General features: G+C 34.6%; 1 protein-coding gene across 1 annotated transcript in view; it reads left to right on the forward strand.

Annotated features, from left to right (window-relative positions):
- The window catches only part of Sulf1 (Sulfated), a 58,259-nt gene that overhangs the window by 20,257 nt on the left and 16,473 nt on the right, over positions 1–21,529 (forward strand). The window contains exons 2-3 of the mRNA XM_053745111.2: positions 5,627–6,469; positions 6,766–6,905. Coding sequence (XP_053601086.1) covers positions 5,793–6,469; positions 6,766–6,905 — 817 coding nt within the window. The 5' untranslated portion in view covers positions 5,627–5,792. The remainder of the gene's footprint in view (positions 1–5,626; positions 6,470–6,765; positions 6,906–21,529) is intronic.

Here is a 21,529-nt window from a genome sequence, read left to right on the forward strand (position 1 = left end):
AAGTAGTTACTTCAATTAGTAAAGTCATTATTCTAGTAAGTAACCAACAAAAACATGCAGTGACTTAGGCGAGTCGAGTTTGTAGGCCAAATTTAAAAAGACTTGAATAGAAGAAAGTGATAATGATACTGAAGTATATGTATGTACTTAATCAAATCTTACAATTTGATATTGTTTTATTATTCGAAGTAATATATTTTAAATACTATATTTATTTATATTTATGTTTAGGTATAACAATGTGCAATTATGAGCACATTCAACTTTACATAACTACCTAAATTATACCTTCCTCAGGTACAGGGTACACTATCTGTTGGTGGAAATCGTAAAAAAATTCGTCCGGTAGTTGTTGAGTTTCACGCATTCATACAGACAGATAGATGCGATAATTTTTATGTAAGGATTCGTCATTACAAGCGCATTTGATGCCATTTTTATTCGTTTTTAATTTAATTTATATTTTTCGAAGATAAAAAGATAAGTACTTTTTGCACATGCGCATGACTTAGTCAATAAATTCAAAGATTTTTTGACAGCGCGTGCCATTTAATAGATTGGAAGCAGTTGTGCAAATAGAGATTGCAGACTCTGCTCCTGCCCTGCCCCTCATCACTTGCAATCAGCGGTGACACTCGGCTTTGCTCGTGATTTACCGAACGATGTCTACATGCATACAATTTGCTGACTAGAGGCGAATGCATATTGGCCATGATCATTGTGCATGTGCACTTTAGAATCAATTCAGTTGATTGTTTGAAGCATATCATATTGAGAATGGTAGGGTCTTTTCTTAAAAGGGTTTCTTAGGGTCTTTTTCCAAACGTCGAAAACTACTACTTGTATAATGCTTGTATAAAGATAAGAATCCAGAAGTGACGTCACTTCTGGATTCAATGACGGTTTTAGATATACCTATTATTTTGATGACAACTAAAAATAGTAAAATAGAAACATAAATATTAAAATAAAATGTGACTTAATTAAAGTGATATCAAATTCCTGCGCTTCGTTATGGAAGTTAGTATTAAAGGTTTTTTTATCTATACAAGTATATACCTAGGTACTCTAGAATGAAAAAAAATATTTTCCCCATCGATCAAGTGCGTACAGTAGGTACTCTTGTTTCAAGGACATTCCCTTTTTTGTAATTTAGTTTGGGTTACCTATCCAAAGTAAAAATATTGTTATAAATATAGTATCTAGTAATAATAGGAAAACCATGCAATGTTGTCAATGTCATTTTTGTTTGAACACAGTTTTTTACATTATTCAGTGGGGTCTCGCCTATATATGCAATATGCATTCGCCTTTACACGTAACCTTACAGAAATAAACAGACATACTAGGAGAGTTAAGCTTGTTAACTACGATAAATATCAACCGCAAGTAAGAATTCAACTTGCACGCTTGAGAACAGTTCTCAGATTAAGTGGTGTCTGCATTCACAAACTTTGGGCGTGCCAGTGCAGTAAGTTAGTAGCGTAAACATTCATTTTTCATATGGTCACATTTCATATGGTCACATTTCATATGGTCACATTTCATTTCACATTTCCCGTGGAACGTTGTGACGTTCCACGGGAAATGTGACCATATGAAAGGATGTCGCTTAAGCTGTTTCACTTGGTCATTTTTGTTGTAGACTAGCGGCTCGTCCCGGCTTCGCTCAATTAAAATGAAACGTGGAAAATGATGATAAATAAATAAATATAAATAAAATTATAAATTGTACACGTAAAGCTTCCTCTTGAATCACTCTAGCTCGAGCTATAACACATTTTGGTCAGCCATCTCGTGATGAACTATTGCAAAAGACTCAATCGTCGCTATCGCAGGTCGAGCGTGCGAAATCACACCACCGATCTTAAGAATGGTGATATAATGGTATCCAACACATAATCATTGTCCATACTACTTATCCTATAAAAATACTGTTATGATCGAGAAAATAGAATAAATACTTATGTATTATGAGTTTATGAGACCATAACTTGGATAGATATAAATTGATTGATATCTATAGGTTTTTCAGCTGATTTCTTCAAGTCGGTCTTCTTTGATCTGATGAATATTTATTAATGAGATGCGTGAAATGCTGAGAACAATAAAATGCAAGTAGGGAAACAATAGTTTTTACAGTTTCTACCCGTTTAACGTTTACAATCGAGCAATTAATTTTTTAAAGCAAAGATGTAGGTGGCATGTTTAGAAAAGTAAATATTGCGGTAAGCAGTTGTGAGTGTATTGTGACTACATATCCGTAAAATTGCTTTTCTAAACGCGAAAGTCTTGAAAAAATAAGAAGTCTTTTGATAAATGTTGGCGTTTAGTTGATATGTGTTTTGTACAACAGAGTGACTTATTAAGTGGTGTATGGTTGTGAAACAATCCCGAATTTGCGAAAAATATCAGCTGTTATATACAATCTACAATCAAATACCGAACTTGAGGGAAAATATATGGATCATCTGTTTTTTTTTGCGTTTTCGAGGTTACTGCCAATACGAAGTTTTTTTCAGTATCATGGATTAAAAAGTCAATTCAAAGAATTCTGTGATTGTATTTAGTTTACAGAAACCTTAAAATCCCTATCGCCTCGCGTCTTAACGTATTTGTCGTAACGAATTCTGAACTTACCTAATAAGCTAAAAAACGTACGTAGGTACCTATCATGTAAGCAATTAATAAACATTTTTGTATCGATTAGTAACCGCTGCGTGAGGTCGACCCGCCCGTGCCATGGCTTCTTAGAACGAAACGGTTAATGAGGAAATAAAATAAATGCGAGGAAGATTGCAATGCCATCATGTCAGATATCAAATGAGAATATCATTAATTTGTAGATATTTATAATTCAAATTTTAGTTTTAATTGTGTAAAATAATCCTTTTGTTTGGTTAGTGTTGTACATATATAATTATATATCATTTTAATTATGATAGGCATTGTGACTGATAAAAAAAATAAAGATTCTGATTAAAAATATTATTCAAGAGTTATGCTCATCTCGGTGTTTGTAAACAACAGCCAAATTTGCAAAATGAATTCAGAATGTCTGACATTATCAAAAAATTTAAAATACTAGTAAAATACTTACTGATATATATATATTTTAAAACATCTGTCCCAAGTCAAAGCCGGAATATTTATTCAAACAATAAACCTTCACAAGAAACAACCACTCATGGAATTAGTAGGTACTCCTGTACGAAGTACTTATTAAATCCATGCAACCACTCAAAATCAATTGTCATGCATGTATAACTTAGAAAAGTTGTCAGGTTTTACGTGTTCGTGTAAGTATATGGATTCCGAAATGAGAAATGAATATCAACTAGAAATCTTTACAATACGATGTCCACCATATCCTTATCAACTGCGTCAAATATAAATACCTACGGTAGAGAGATTTAATGAGGTAGCTCAAATAATTTTAACTGAATTTTATAGATTATTTTTGTTAATCATATCAATTGGTACCATAGATCAACAATATTAGATATCATTTGGGATTATGATACATGAACATTACCTATTATCTCAGTTATGAATTGCTTTGATTAGATCCCGCTAAAAACTCAAAAAATGGTATCTTACAGCTTCTACTATAGTTAAGTGTAATGACTAATTAAATAATAGACATTGCTCGGTAAATAATACTTGATAATAAGTACAAGCCTAGCAGTATTTTCTTACAAAAGAAGCACCACCTGGCTCAAATTTAACATGGTTTAACGTTTAAATTCCGTACTTTAATGGTCGGAGCGAAGTTTGGATCAGTTCCATTGTTCCAAATCTTACTTTATCTACTTCAGTTGAAAACTTTCAGTTTTCAATCACGGACAATCCGTTCAAGAAATCATGGATAATATAATTTTTCTAAGTATTGCTGCTAATTTACTCATACATATAGTTATCTCTAGTTTGGGATTCTAGATCCAGACCAACTTTAATTGAAACTAGCCAATGAGAAACAGTGTCATGATTTTCAGTGACCTTTGGCTTTACGTTGTCTCTTGAATAATATAATAACATAGGTACTCTTATTTTCCTGATTAACAATGCATATGCAATTTTTAAAAAAATGAACATTTATCATGTTCATCGATAATATTATTTATTTATATTGCTATTAGTGGTTTTGGTGATAAATTATCTAACTAAGTTTGTTAGAGATATGTGAATATTTTAATGTGGCTTGCCAATTGAATGATTTTATTGTTAATTCAGACATTTTAACTCTCATTCTGCAGCATCTGTGCCTTGCTTGCCAGCTAAAACGACGCCATTAAAAATGTTGCCAGTTCTAAACAGTTATCCCCCTTTACCCGAGCTTTTGGTTAACAAAATGAATGTATTTGAAACTGAAGAATTGCAAGTTTGTTGGGTACCATTAGGGAGATTTACATAAAGTATTCGCCGAAAGTTAGGAAACTTCCCGAATTGGGTGATTAGCTTCTAATTTATAAGGGTTCATTAACATTATTTAGGTACCTAAATAGAGGTAAAATTCCAACCCCGTTTAAATATAATGTTATACTCTTCTCTCTATTACCATTACCAATATTGGAAAAAATATTTTTTTGTTTTAGTAAATTATTTTTATGAATTACCTAAGTAAATAAAAGTACAAACATATTCAGGCTTCTTGGGCCTATAAATAACTATTTATTATTTAAGTATACTTATAGTGACCGAAATGATGCAACGTGAACAATATTCTGTACACGACAATAATAAATCATCAACGTACGCCGTAGACTCATAAAACATAATTTAGCTATATTCTACTTGACTCGACCTCTTCTGGGTCCTAACAATGTTCCTTAATACATAACATTTATCAAGCTAACCTATTTGCAAGTTCTGTTTCCCTGTTTACACGACCAGTAAAAATATACAACCACTGGTTTACACTAACAAATATGGGTTGTTATTTCACAGGGAAAGGTTGGTGTGCCACAAGTAAAACAAATGTTAAGTCACGTTTAACTTTAGCGAAATATATCCATTGGAAATGTAAATAGAAACCTGCATGTTTTCTTTGTATACCTAAACAAAGCCTTTCTTCTTTGTATTTACAACATAATCAAAATTTTGTAAACAGATCAATATTTCAGAGAATATCTTTTACATTCTATTTTTATTATATTTTTTGTTGTGATGTACATCTGTGTTTCGTCGAAAATTCAATGTAAAATAGGCGTTATAGAAAAAAAAACTATCGATCGTTATTTTCAATAAAAAACACTAAGTGCCCCACGCACGGTCAATTTTGACGATAACTTTAACGTAGGTAGAAAAACGCAAGGTACCTACGCCATTTTGTCAAAACATCAGCGCCGCGCCGATTAAAATTAACGTCAAATTTGACGGTGCAAGGAGTGACGCTATTTGTCCCAGATTTTTCCAGCACCGAAAAACGACCAATTCAGCTAAAAGCAGCTGGCGATTGATCCCTCCAACTTACTGCTGAATGGTCGGGCCATTGCAACATCAAAGATATTTCAATATTCAAAGTAAACACGGAATAGGCGTTCCTCGTAAACTGCATGACTTATTGACTGTTTATACAAGCAGTCCATTTCATATTATTAATGAGGTGTTTTTCTCTTTGTCGTAGGTGGCGAAACAAAATGTCTCCGCGCACGAAGGGTCGCTGCAGGTCGTTAAAAGCTTTAACGACGTAATAACAAAACCTTCTTCCTTAGAATAAGAAACTAAAGTTATTATTAACTTCGTAGAGGTTAAACTTTGTGATAGCGTAAAAGTATTTATTAGAAATCATCATGAATTTTAAGTTTATATCACTCCTTCTGACATGGAACTTTTTATTAATATCGGCAAAAACTGAATCATCAGAGGAAGAAGCTAGATCACGAATACTGCGAAATAGAGACAGTAACAGAAATCGTACAACTTTTAACGGGACTTTGACAGACCTCCCAGAAAGACGAAACCTAAGACACAGAAATAGCTCCAAGTATCGCAATGACAGACACAGATCATGGGAAAGGGAACATGAAACACGAAGAGATAGGAGAAAATTATCTTCTAGCCATTCGAGTGAAGATTTTAACGCTGCAAATCGTACAGTTGATTCTTTTGGTTTGAAAAATGAGAAACGAAAAAGTGACAGGCAATGGAACAAGAGCAATTCAGAAAGGATTCCGTTACGGCGACCTATAAATCAAAGTAAGGCACAAGAGAGAGCGCACCCTTTGCCATTAAAAGAGAACACGACAAGATCCAGGCTCCGGATGATGAATAAATGGCAGAATGGAGGTTATATTCCGTTTCCACAGCCGAGGGAGAGGAAGCCAAATATTATCCTAATTTTGACCGATGACCAGGATGTCGAGTTGGGAAGTTTGAATTTTATGCCACGAACTATGAAGGCAATAAGGAGTGCTGGAGCCGAGTTCCGTCACGCGTATACTACTACACCTATGTGTTGTCCATCAAGGTAATTAATTCCCAAAGCAATTTGTATCTTCAAGGTATAAGATAATGTTTTCACGGATTATACCAATCAGAGGCTAATTTCGTCTTTTTAAGTTCATTCAAATAATGTGGAGTTATATAGGAGTCATATAGTTATCATCATCTTCCTTATAATACACGTACTCCTCCATATGCTCCTGAACCCAGTCCACCCATCTCTTTCTTGGTTTCTCTCTCCTATAATTATTGATCTTCATGTTCAACGTTCTTTTAGTAACATTTTCGTCTTCGCTCCTCATTAATTATGTGTCATTTCAGGAGCTCCCTGTTGACAGGAGTGTATGTCCACAACCACAATGTGTACACCAACAACGACAACTGCTCGTCGCCGCAGTGGCAGGCCACACATGAGACCAACACCTTCGCCACTTACCTGTCCAATGCTGGCTACAGAACTGGTAAGTAGTATAGTAACCTAGAAAGCTGATTTTCCAGGCATGTTGATATTATAAAGAACCCAGGAGCAAACTGGAGTAACAGGCACATGTATGATAGAGAAAAATAGTAAATTATGCAATCCTATATTCCTAACAGGGATCCACATTTAACAATAATAGAAACACATTTTTTCGTAATGTTGATTTTTTTGTTATTGTGGATATAAACGAAGCTTATTATTTAGCTTGTCAGAATTTATCAAAAAAGGAACAAACGCGTCACTTTGGTAGAATAAATTTATATGGTATATACGTACAGAATTAATAATAGATATCATGAAACAAGGAAACTCATGCATTTGACGTATTTATAGTGTTGTTCCAACAATCTCTAAGTGCTGAATTAATGTTTATTGTAGCTTTTATAGGTGTGTCGCGTCGCGAAACTTAGATTATGTTATAAATATTTATTTAAGTGGTAAGACATAGAATCGGATGAAAATTGTACCAGCAGAGCATAGTTTGGGGATTGTTTTATTCGTCTATGTTGGTTGGGACGAAAAAGATAAAACCTTATAAAAATTAAAAAATAATAAATCTACTTTGTGTTGTTAGTCTTTTAAAAATATATTTTCAAACAGAATAATTAAAGTGCTGAATTACATTTCTAGATATTGATAATTCCAGACTTGATATTCGACATTAAAGAAGGATAAAAAATAATTATTTTGGTGTCTTCAAAAGTATCATATACTATTATTTGAATGTGGAAATTTATATAGTACCGTAGCGATGCTTTGTATATGCAGGTGTCTACATGAGCAGGCTAAAATTGTCGCCGTAAAGCTCTTTCAGAACTGTATAAACCGTTTTATGGGTAATATAAAGGAATTCAAAAGTCATGAGGGGCGTATATTATGGCTCCGCGAATAGCTAGAGTGGTCGTATATTTTTGAAGAATATTAGGTATTTCATAGTCACTGTCTGGCCAAGTTCAACACTCACTGTGCGTAAAATGTTAGGTGAACTACCAGAAGATTTTCTACTGTTAAAGATAATCTAAGGGTGAGTTGCAAACTTTGATTTGACTTTAATCTGTACGCCGCTTCCTATGTGTAGACAAAATGCGTTTTTCTGTGCAGGTTAATGTTAACGTCAAAGTTGACTGAAAACCCACTCTGACTTGTTATTTAATGATAAAAAAAATGTTTTTTTTTTTGTTTTTTGAACAGACAATCTTCAGAATTGCTTTGTGTTTGTATTGGCAAAGCGTTTTTACTACTACATTTTTCTACTGGACGTGTCCATTATACCTCAAGACACATTGATTTGTATGTGTAGCACTACACAAGGCATAGTAATTCGATCGACCGGCACCTGAGAATGCATACACTAAGCACATATAAACACGTATTATGTAGTACAGGTGATAACAAAAATGTTTGAGCTGTAATTATTATAACTTCGGGTAACAGTCGAACGATGAAATGTTTATTTGTTTGAGACCAAGATTCAGCTTGAGCTACTGGCGCCACCAATGCGACGTTCGTAGGGAACACTGATCAAAATAATGAGATTCACGCTTTTTCTCTTTTTTTTACTTCCTCAGTTATTCTGTAAATCGATAGGAGACATAAGTGATGTTTTTTAATACATTAACTCCAAAGAAATTTCTGGTATGTTTGATTTTATCCATGTTTTTTTTTCTGAAATCTTCTGAAAATTTGTAACTTTTTGAAAATAAGTACATAAAAGATACATGTAGGTACAATGGCGGACTTATCCCAAGTATGGATCTCTTACAGTTAAAACCGGGTGAATATTTGTGCAAAACACTTATCCACTCGGTTGTGCCAGAAGTTAGAGCAAATAAAATGAATACTTGAGTAGGTACCAGTGCGAAGACGTAATACTGGAGAGCGATGAACGCTTATCCGAGCCCCCGGTGCAGTGATGCAAGAGGTCGAGGAATGCCGTTGAAGGCTGACTCACTGTGCACTTTCATATTGCTTTTGGACAACAGTTATTTGTTGTTTTTTTTTAAATTTAAAGTATTTGGATGACTTTTATACCAATGGTCATACAGAAAATAATTCTTTACAGTGCCTGTGTCTATCTTTTTAGGCGATCATTACTACTTATATTCGTACTTAATGCTAAAATCCTGAATCCTGCTTTTAATTACCTAGACAATAGTACAGCGACAGATCCATTTATATTTATAAAATAAAACTACTTCACATTGGCACTTGGTTACTCTGCTCCCGACATATCTTTTTTCATTTGAAGATACAGTTAAAATATGCATAAATCAATACGCTGTTAGCTATTATAGGACTGCAGTCGGCAATTTGGAATTAGTTCTGAATATTAGGTCGCGTGGGCACACGTAGGCAGCCGGACGGCAGCGATTTCGTCCTATCACATCTCTCTGCGAATAAATCTAGATGGAAGTGTCCTTGTCGGCGTTTGGGGAGACTCCGAATGACGACACCCGTTCGCCTGGTGGCAACCTCGGCAGAGATTTATCTTTTATTCGTAGACTAGTATTTATGGATTTTAATATTTCATTGCTTGCTTCTGTTTTTATTAATTACTAGCCCGTACTGTACTATTACTGCGCGGGGAAAACCATGATAAATTATACACCTTAACCTTCCTCAGAAATCACACTATCTATTGGTTACCGTATAAAAATCCGTCTGATAGTTTTTAAGTTTATCACGTTAATACAGACAGGTAGACTGACAGATACAGTATTTGCTTTTTACTTCTTCACGCTTTATCTGCTAAACCAATCTTGAAATTTTACATACATGTAGTTAAGATAGTTTATATGCGTTGTTGAAAATACTAATTTAGTGCCGGCACTGTATCATTACTATTGGTAGTGTAATCAAATCAAATTATCAAATTCATCATCAGTTCATAATCAAATTAACTATTTTTAACTTGGATATTTGAGGATCATAACAATAAGCGGTATAAGCTCGTAACAGACTTCATAAATTTGCACATAGCTTTCCCTCGGAGAGCGAAGGGCACGCCCACGTACTAGAAGCTAAACCACTTAAGATTGCGTCTTCCGGAGATCAGATGAAAGTGGGAGATGTGGGCGACCAATTGGCTGCTGGCGGCTCTCTTACTTGCTTTATGAGAAGTAATCGTGTTGTCCTGATTCTGGTGCAAGTTTCCTGCTGCTTTCTGGAGTATCAAGTGCACTTAATTAATGCTTTCAAGGTACAGAGGCACAAATATTGGTGAAATTATTTTGCGGAAGTTTGATACTTTCCTCAAAATCCTAGTTTAAACCTTCTACAACATTAATTAATTATTATTATTAGGATATGCCAAATGTTGATGACTTTGTAGCGATCAAATAAACAAGCTCTACAGTATTTTGTTAGTGCATATGTTAACTAAAAATAAATTAGTAATTTTAGTAAAAGAAGAAAAAATAAGAGCGAAGAGAGAAGGTCCAGGGAGACGAAAGAAGAGATATAGTGTTGAGAAGTATATTATCCTAATGCCATATCAAGAACTAAGTGAAGTGCAAATGTGAAGTAGTTTGTAAGTTTAATAGAGTCTTAAATAGAAAGAAGAGCTGTGACTCAGATTTTTAGAATAGGTTTATTTATATAATCTTTAGCAGAGCTCCACTCCTGTAACAGTATTCTGAGTGATTCTGATAAGCAATTCCCATTCATTCAAACACAGTACAGTGATCTATTTCTGTGAACAATCTGCAATGATTTATTTGACACGCAATTCCCATTAACGGCTCGTCGATGCAATGAGATAAGAGTATGAACTTACCGTTATTACATGTCTGCCGTCATCTCATGTTTATTTTTTTCTTTGTTTTGAAAACTTTAACAAAAAATTATTTTAAGATTTGATTAACGTTATCTGTTTTATGTGGACCCACATAAAAAACGTTATTAATAAATCTAAGTATTTACTCTTTTTGAACTACTTATTTATTAGTTATCTGTTCCAAGAATTATAGGAGCGTCTCTTGATTAAAATTCTGAAACTTGGAGCGGCTTGACTGTCCTCATTATGAGTTTGAACCCATCGGTAAATAAAATCATATTGTTGATTTAGTTTTTTAATACAAGTGAATATTACACTTGAAAAAATAAGCTCCGAATGTATCAAAAGGTGCGAGTGATACGCTGACAGTGATGGAATGTTACACCTAAGAACATCATCAATCAAGAGCATTGTCCTTGCTGCCCATTGAGTAACGTCCGACATAAGTGCTTACTCATAACTACTCGTCCTAAATGGGAGTTAAAGTAGAGAATGTTTATGCCATAAATATGTCACGCGTGTATATCCAATAATAGAAATAGGTAAGAAATTGTAGAAATGACTTTGCAAAATTCCATTTAATCTTGGATTGACAGAAAGAAAATGAGTACTTTTAGACTGTATCATTGAGTAGCGTAGCGTTGCAAAAGCTAAGTTCAATTACTGTTATGTCATCACAAGCATTAATATGTATATCGTCGACAAATGTATAAAATAAAGATGTTCTGTGAGAGTCAAGTATAGGTTACTTTGTCAATAACACTCAAGTCCTTGGTATATTTATGACCTAAGCCTATGACCTACACCTACATGACCATTGTCTTTTAGTTACTTATACTTTTACAATTAAACATCACAGCGACATTTACAGTAGGTAATATTATGGTTCAGTTGACCTCCTGTATTGTTATTGCCTTTTTGAAATACAATAGTGGTCATAACTACAACTACCTACCTTCATCAGTTTAAAATGCAAGCAGTTCAAGGTTTCTTTATTTACTTTAACTTTAACTACATAGAAATCTTTAAGACTATTGTTCTGTTCTCTGTGACTCAAGCTGTATGAGCTCTTTCAGTACCAAGAACAACTTTTAATATAGATAAGACTGAGTTACTGTAGACACAAAACATGGGAGAGAACAGAACAAAAACTTAGAACATCAGTTACTCCATAATCGCACAGCCGTTGCCATTAAATTTTCTTTGTGATTTAAGTACGATTTTGGTGTTTTATTGTATGTGAATAACCTTATTTATTTCAAACAAACAAATAATCAATCCTAAGGTGAGCAGAAGACGGTCTGATACCTTTAGTCCATATTACTGAACAGTTTTTTGTATGAACTATGTGGAACTAAATTTTTCCCAAATGAATCCGATCTGGAGATCTTATTTTCTAGGAGTTTACATACGTTTTCATAATGACCTACCTTCTACAAGAGTTGAGCATCTTGATTGAGTTATAAATACAGACGCACCAAGACATAGAAAAATTGAAACCGAAGTAAGAGGCAATGGGCCCAAATAATCATAATTTCTCTTCAACAGTTGACTCTGGCCTCTTGAAAGCCAAGGATCCGAATGAACTACTTAGTGGTTGAAATATAAATAAATGCTAATTAGTTACGAGGAAAAGAAAGAATGAAGTATACTTCCATGGTGATTTTATTTTATACGTCAAGTGAATTACATACTGGGAGATGCCGTAATTTGTTAACTTAAAGTCGAGTTCGTTTTATGATGTCCTAAATTCTGTCGCGGAATCCTCTATGAGAGTCGAGCTCAAAGTAAGTAGGTACTTTGGATTTTAGATGAGACGCGAACGGGACTTAATTTATTCTTAAGTATTACTTGTAACTTGGCCATATTTTCGGCTTAATTATTCTAGAAATGTCGTCATTTGCTCTTGATCAACAAAACTTATACATCGTTGTATAGATACCTTTTCCGTTAAATCGAGATTAGCTATTTCGGTACAACATTGAACCTCGATCGCGTACCAGCAACGTAGTGTGATAGATTCTGCGTAACATCACCGATAAATTAGCTATAAACTATTCTTAGACGTATTTTCTGATACATAGCACTAGGGATCACAATATAGAGTGTACAGGTCTTATATTTAATAACGTTTTGTTGAGCGCTCGAAGCTCGCAATAAGTCCGTCACTGACGTGCTCTGCGTTACGGAAGTTTAAACCTTTGTTTAAGATCTCAAAGTTAAACATATTCTTCACTAGTGTATGTATAATACACAAATTCTTCATCCTAAGGGTAGTTTGCACCGTTGCTTAACTTTGACGTTGTATAAACGTCAACAGCGCGCCGATAAAAATTAACGTCAAATTTTATGTGTGCAACTCCCGAGTTTGAAACACATTAAATGTGGTTTGTGGTTCCGCCTTACTAAGGACCACTCCATCCTCCCATGGATGTCGTACGAGCCGACTAAGGGATGTATAGCCTTGACAGTTTATTGGCAACAACTATATTCCCGAAGAGGGCTGACGTCAGCCAAGCAGACCGTAATACAATCAGAGCCAAATCTTCTCGCTAAAGCACCACACCCGTGGATGGCACCGAAAAGGAAAATTAATTCCAACGAATACAAGCACTGTATAATTGATCCAACTATTTTTAGAAAAATATATATTTTTTTTGTAATTTATGTATTGAGTGATTAATTTGAGTATTTTATGCGCAGCATTATCACTTTTATATGCTGCACCTGACCAACTAATTACATAATGTGATTACTGCGGTGCAATGGCGGCCTATGCGCGTGCGCAGCCCTTAGTGCCGCCGACCTGTCTAGGCTTGCTACTAGATCACTGCATAAATAAATATAAGATCCTCTGACTCAGTTGTGGTCGCTCCAGGTGTATATCTCTTGCTAGTTATTAAATATCGCGGTTATGTATTCATTTTGCTAAGGACATGTCGGTTTAATTTTTGTTGACATGTACATATTAATCACAGTAGCTATAATAGGTACTAGGTGTAAGAACTTATAGATAGATCTTACTAACCGATCGATCGATCTAAAGGTACCTACTTAGCTACTCAGATGAACATAGATATGTTATAAAAAGCGTTATTGTAAATATTGATGGAAGTATATAAAACTTATATGCACATTGTAGCAACCTTTTGATTCAGACGCTCAACGGTTGAGGAAACCGGAAAAACGCTTAGATGAGAGACAGATATACTTTTATGCACATATATTTTAAAAGACTTATTTTAACTGACGACCATTGGCCTAATGGTCATCTAATGATCTCATCCATACTAATATTATAAAGAGGAAAGATTTGTATTTTTGTTTTTTTTTTTTGTTTGTATTGAATAAACTCAAAATATACTAGGATTTTGATGAATTTTGTTACAGAGAAACCTTTAGGAGTGACAGGCTACTTTTTATTATAGTTGTACCCGAGCGAAGCCGGGACGGGCCGCTAGTTTTATACCTATGTGAGTAGATCAGTAGAAATGTGTTACTTCTAAATTGTGTGATTTGTCCATATATATCTATTTATTATTCATGTTAAAAATATATATTAGACCGACCTGTCCTTGCAAAATGAATACACAACCGCAGTATTTAATAACCTATTTTAATTAACTTTTAATGAAGAACCGGTTTCTTTGCACGTGCGACATTTTAAAATCCTATTTTCATACCATCTAAACGTGGCTATCGAGTTTTGCAACTTTTGGCTCTGTCTAAGGTCCCGTAAGGTATTAAGACGTGGAGAAACCAAAAGATACAGTAATGAGAAAAATATTCTTGAATTTCTATCGGTTCCAACGAAAACTTTATTATTATTTCATTTTATGACATAAACTTCTACCAAAGGATTTCCCGGAGTTCCTCCTGGAAGCGAAAACTCCTAAAGCCTGTAGCTAAAGCTAAAGTTTGTAAACTTTATCACCACTATGTTTAACGTGCACACATACGCAATACAATGTTAGTGCCTAGTTTAGAAGTTACACATGCGGTCTTCCTGTTTATTCTTGGTAGTTGACAAGACGCAATATATTCTAATGAATTTATATCTATATTCTAATTTCATTGAATTCTAATTCTAATTCTATGGGACTAATACAAGCCAAAACATTTATTTTTAGAATTTTTGTCTGTGTATCTATGTGTCGTATGTATGGAGATGCAATCTACTGGATGAAATAGGATGCAGTTTTCACAGTTCTATAGCAGATGAACTGACTTAAAATCTGGTATAGGTAATATCGTAATACGTTACTTAGAACCCGAAATATTGACAATAATAAGTTATGGGCGGACGCATAAAGTAAGCGCGGGCGAAACCGCGGGCAACAATAGTGAAATAATACTGTGATATTTTCTGTGCTTTTCTTTCGTGCAATAAAGAGTATTATATTGTATAGTATAAGTATTATGACATCGTCCCGAGCCAAGCCTCACCTAAGAACTACCTACTACAGATTACATCTGTAAAAGCTGTTTGCCGTCACGTCACGATTTCGACCGCATATGAGATGCAATGAGAAAGCTCAAAAGCTGTAGCTATAGGCGCTAATTGCCTATGTTTAAGATAAGCAAGTGTTAGTACGTTTAAGTGTTTTAACGCGTTGTGTGCATGAAGTTGTTAATTAACTTCGATGGTGGTAATGATGCTTAAGGTAATGTACCTGTGCGTGGCGTTAAGGTGATTTGTTAACCTGATGTTTTAAGTTAATAAGTTAGTTAAGTAAATAATTTTAGGGGTAGTGTGTGGTCTCGACCTAGAGTTGACCACTCCATATCGTCCCTTGGACGTAGTATGAGGCGAAGGAACATTGACAACAATAAGATAGAGAGCTTTATGTTTCAGGAAGGTTTAGGTCCACCATTTAATGTGGTTCTAATCGAGCGAAGTTGGGACTGGGCTAGTTAAAATATAAGCAAACTGCGAAGTTATTTATGATCGTAAAAAGTATCAGCTATACCTATTAATTCTACTTCAATCCTATAGGCCCGAAAATACTTAGTTATTTTCGTAGCCCAAGCACTACGAAAATAACTAAGTATTTTTATAAAATTAACTTGATTGAATTTGATGCGAGCATTTTATTTACAGCTAAAGCTGTAAACCTACTAAAGTATTTTGAAATTCCACCGTTTCGCAACAGATGCGTGGGGACAGGAGATTGGCCCTTCAAAAGGTCGTGGGCGCTAAACACAGGTCAAACAAATGTAGGTAACAAGGTAATAAGGTCCATTATGATGGACATAAGTTATCGGGTATCTGTGTCGGTGTACAAGTTCATGTATAGTGTTATCCTATGCAGGTAATGGGGCAATGAGTTTGACGGTCTACTTAGTGTCGATTGGCTTTAACATTAATTGGCTGAATAAATAATAAATACGTATAAACTTCTCGTTAGAAGTGGGTAAAAAAATTTGCGCTATTTTCGTATTAATTGAGATTTGTGATGATTTTATTAAATACTTAAATATTTATTGTAGAAATAAATACTGATTATGTATATAAGCGCAATAAAAATACTGTCCAAAATGACGTACTTTAAAAGTTAGATAGTAAGATTATAAGTTAAAAAAATGCTATTATTGGCATTTATAGTGATCAAAGGATTTTTTAATCCTTTGCTTCGAATACTTCGGTCCATTTCGGTCCCAGTTGAAGGTTTGTTTGGTTAGATCTCTGTCTCAGATGAGAGAGATATATTATGTATAAATAATTATATGAGTGATGTAAGATTTAATTTTCACCTTTGCTCCTTTAAATTAAATAATTAAATTGTCTGTAGTATAGTCAACAGCACATAAAGTTACTTATAAACATTAGAAGTTCGCCATTATTTTTGCCACATGAGAGATCCATGCAAGAAACTTTACTTGTTGTTGACTGTACGTACTTTGAGCATCATCCCGACGAATTCTATACACACAAGCGTTAATCACGGAGTTACGAAGTTTCCTGTTATCAGATAAGTAACCTAAATACCTGCTTAGCAAGTCTTGGCACGTTAATACTAGATGTTTTAACGATTCTCGTCTGAGGTGTTCCTTTAATGAACTTTGAACTTCAGTAATCTTAAGTTATGCGAATATTCATATTGTTTATTATTAAATATTAATGATTTTCTTATCTTTAAGACGCTCAGAACCTGGGTTTTTAGCTTATACAGATCAAAGTCATAAGGTACCAATCCAGTAACTACTTACCAGTTCCTATTTGGCGCCCAATTGTAAAAAGTTACGTACTGTGTGACAAAGAATAAGGAAGATATAAGATCGCTGCTTTTTGACAAGTGATATAAGTAAATTTTGATAGACACATAACTTGTAAGGTTTAGAAGGCCCCCACGAAACATACAAACACATAGCACGTTTCTAACGTCCGCACCGTGTAAAAAAAAGAACGTGTGGCGCGATGTCGTGCTACGTGTTTTATTCAAGGTATAATAACGGTTGTAGATATTACTAATGGTACTATAGTTACCGTCTTCGTTTTCCAAATATGTAATACAAAGTATATTTATCATTAAAAATTATATTTAACTCCGAGGTATATTGTAGAAGTCCCGTCAAAATATCTTCAATATAGAATGGTTGGTGAATATTGAATAATACGTTTGTGTACTTGTGTTCATGTAGGTAAACTTGCTCAGTTTGGCTAAACTTTGGCCTCGGATGTTATGCTTCCAGTTGCATTCTAATCTAAATTAGCTAATGATGATTCATCAAATATAGGTCCGCGACCCGTCCCGACTTCACTCGGGTAAAACCATAATAAATTATATACTTAGGTGCATAGTTAATCTTACACATGATCACTCCTAAACAAACCACATCAAAATCTGTTGCAAAAGTATATTATATAGTTAGCATACATAGGGCTGGCAGACAGACAGCATGAAGCGACGTTGTTTTATACTATGTAGTGATAGTGATGTAATACAAGTATTATTAGTATCTAAATGAGATAGAAACAGAACAAAAATGATTTAAAAAACTTTTATACAGAGATGAGTTTATGCCTTGTCGTATACCGATCCACCAGAGGGGTTTTTGGGTCTGTGCCTGGGCAAAAACCCGTCTCTGATTAGAAAATAAGCACCACAAATCAAGAAAGCTACTAAATTAGCCCGTATGAAGTTTAATTGAATCTAATTCCACTTTTTCATAATTGCGGCGGCGGCTGTCAAATGAGAATTTCTCACTTTTTATAATGCGCCAATTGTATTCAATTGTGTTAAAAATGTAGCCCTCTGGATGTCCTGCTTAAGTACCGGATAGGGCTTAATTTAACTTCTAACTACCAATGAAATGCCATGTCTTTGTCTAAAAGAATTCACCTTGGTTTTGTTGTATATCTATGTAAGACTATTATCATCTAAACCACGAAAATTAGTGAAATAAAACGATTATCAAAAGTAACCCTACATGAACCTGTTATTATTGTTAAGTATAAATATTGTAGTGTACATTCGCAATGAAAATTTTTATTGACAAAGAAATATTATATAATTATTGTAAAATTACATTTACAAGGATTATAGTTAGGGTCTGTTTCTGTAGTAAGTATACAAACGAAACTGATTAATTACATAGGTATACAATACACACCATTGATGGTGCGGTTCGATGATATATTGGGCTTCGAACTCAGTGTTATTCGAACCTGGATCCTTTCGATCTTATGCGTCGTAATCACTCCACCACCGTTTCAATGTAGATACTTTTTATTTAAAATTACCTTACAACTTTACGATTACGGGCATTGTAAATAGAAATCATATTCAATATTTTACATACATTATCGACGGTGTGTATTAATATGCATCATATCTTTGTATTATGCACTTAAATGTAATCGTCGTCCCATTCAAAGGTAAACGTTCTGTGATAGTCCATGCATTTCCCTTTCTTTAGAGGAAGGCCTCATTTCTAGTTCGCCCACATCTGATCAGCCGAGAAAATATATGATGTTCTTGTTTTTATGGAATACTAGCGGCTCGTACTGGCTTCACTCGGGTGAAACCATAATAAATTATACTAAACCTTCCTCAGGAATCTCAATATCTACTTGTGAAAACCCTACAGAAATCCGTGGATTAAACAGTTTTGAGTTTGTCGACGTAAAAGAAGAAAAAACAAACATGATTTGATATTAAGAATATTAAATATTAATACTTAACTTTAGCTCGTAGCAATTTGTTTACTTGTGCCTTATAAAAATCAGTGATACATAAAATCAATTTCATCAACTCAGTCTGTAGAATTTCAGGCATAAAATTGGCTTGCTCAGTGAGAGAGCATCTGACAAATACAAAAGTATAGTGTTTGTTCCACAGACATGTCTTGAGATAACATTTCTTCGTCCAACTAATGGGATCCAAGCGTGCCAATTTTTTAATAAGTATTATGACGTCATCAGAGCGTTTTAGTGCTAACTCTCCGTGCGCGCAGTACCTTTTAAAAGTATTGTTTTTACAGCTCAATATAGCAAAATTTGATTTTTTTTAAATATTTCTTATGACATTCGTGTAAAATGAATATGAACACTGTTTTCTGAACACGGCATGCAAAGTACGTACACATAGGGTATCTCGTTACAAGTCTGTAGTTTGTTCCATGCATTGGTACCGTATCGGTCAGTTTTACGTCCATTCATTCGTCTGCTTGAATGAACGACTCTGGTCCGCCCACGCAGCCGTAACTTTTTGCTGTCAACAAGTTTCTGTACCCGTTCTATCGATTGTTTTGTTTATATCTAGTTTGATGGGTTTTGGTATTTTGTTCGTTAAGACAAGCTGGCTCAGAAACATAAACAATATTGTCTCGATTTTTTTAAGGAAACGAAGTTTATATTATTTTTGATTGTTTGTCTAGTTCAAATCATATTGATCTTTGATATTGAGCATATCAGCTTCGCTTATACCTAAGCATGTACAAAACATGAGTTTAAATTAAAAACCTCTTGTAGGCCACGAAGGGAAAGTAAAAATTATTGAACCAGATAAAACAACTTTAGGAAACACTCTCCACTGTACTTTACCTGCCTTCATCCACTTGTATCATCGCATGGCATGTATCTTTTCTCTTTATGTTCCTGGTTGCGTACGAGGCTGTGTGATGCTGTGATGATACGGGGTCAGCATGTAAAATACCTTTAAAATTTTGATCTTTCGGCTGTGATTTTACGCCACGCATCACAATAAGAATGGCTTATTGGGAATGCAATTGTTGCCCATTAGCTGCCTAGGATATGTGTCCCTTGTCGCTTTGTACGACATCAACGATAGTATATGGCACTCGATATTCTAGGGCGGAAACACATGACAATTCGCTAAATACGTTTTTCTACATAAAGCATTACTTCGATATAAGTCTATGTATTATAAATTCTGTGTGTAAAGGTAGAATAACTTAACCCTTTGTCCCATACTGGTTATGCACTCAGATCAATAAGGTTAAATTTCTCATTAAACCCTGCCGCTGCAGATAGCAGAACGGTGGTCAAACAGGCCCATTCATTAGCCGCCGCCACTGTCACGATTTCCTCTGACGAGTTATGTCCAATCGCAATCGCGTTTCGATATGTCAGTGTCTTGCCCTTGGCTGGAAAGTACAAAAGCAAACGGTGATAAAAATTTGAAATTGTCAAAAGTAACATTGATATTTTCTTTTAAAATGTATTCGACAGCAGCGACTTCGTCACCGGATCAGATTTCATTTATTCAATTTTTATAGATTAGTCAGTGTGTCATTTATTGTCTTGTCACATTTTATTAACCAAATTCGAGAAACTAAAAGTATAATATATCTAGTTTTTATATTCTTAAGCACGATCGTAATAACAGACGTCGACTGCGACGTGTGGTAAAAAGTCACCAAGAATTATAATAATTATCCAATTAATTTCAAAGTTTCGCCCACTGCTGGGCCACTTGTCCGTCTTTTTGTGCCCATCTCCGCCGTGGACTATTGTATTCCTAATTGAGCTGTCAATGGAACATCCTCGACTCGGTCACGACTCCAGTCTATCTGCCCACCCACATTCGTTCCATAATATTTAAGATTTTTCCAAGACTACATATAAGTACTGCCCAAAAATTAATTATTTACTCTACGCTAGAAATAACTAATTTTATTTAAAAAAGAAATGGATTTTGTCATAAAATTCCACAAGATTAGTTGATGCTATGGCACCGATGAATGCCAAAATTTCATGCCCTTAGAGAGCTCATTTCTGGTTACAAGTCTTGCTTATAACACTTTGCCGACGGACTCATCGGAATAATTTCGCCCTGGGCTCTCAAATGGCTGAGGTAGTAAACGGGAAATCATTCAGATGAAGGGGGAGACTCATCGAAAACGAAGTCACATGTAACATTTCAGTGACTCAATTTTATCTGTGAGCACCTATAGGACCAGCGGAAACATTTAGCTTGCAAGATTTGTCTCAATCATACAATGGAAGTTAAATAAAACCTTGTAAATTGGTACATCAATTCTTCTGATTTCACAATACTATAACTGTATGTCCCCGGAAACGATACTAAATTATATAATTAGTACTTAATTTGAAAAACATGTCGCAGCTTTTAACGTCTCGTGTTGAATGTCAAAATATTCTGTTTTCACAGTATTGGTATATTGGGATTTATGATTGTTCAGTCACATTAATTCTATAATCGGTAGTGTCAAAGCTATGTCTATAAATATTTAAAGATTTATACGTAAGCGCAATGCTCCTACGCAGGTCACGCAATCGCACGCAACTGCGAACGAAGGTATGGTGCAAGCGCAGGTGCAAGTCAATGTAATTATAACTATAG

Source organism: Plodia interpunctella, chromosome 5, assembly GCF_027563975.2.
Source record: "Plodia interpunctella isolate USDA-ARS_2022_Savannah chromosome 5, ilPloInte3.2, whole genome shotgun sequence".
In the NCBI taxonomy this organism is placed as follows: domain Eukaryota; kingdom Metazoa; phylum Arthropoda; class Insecta; order Lepidoptera; family Pyralidae; genus Plodia; species Plodia interpunctella.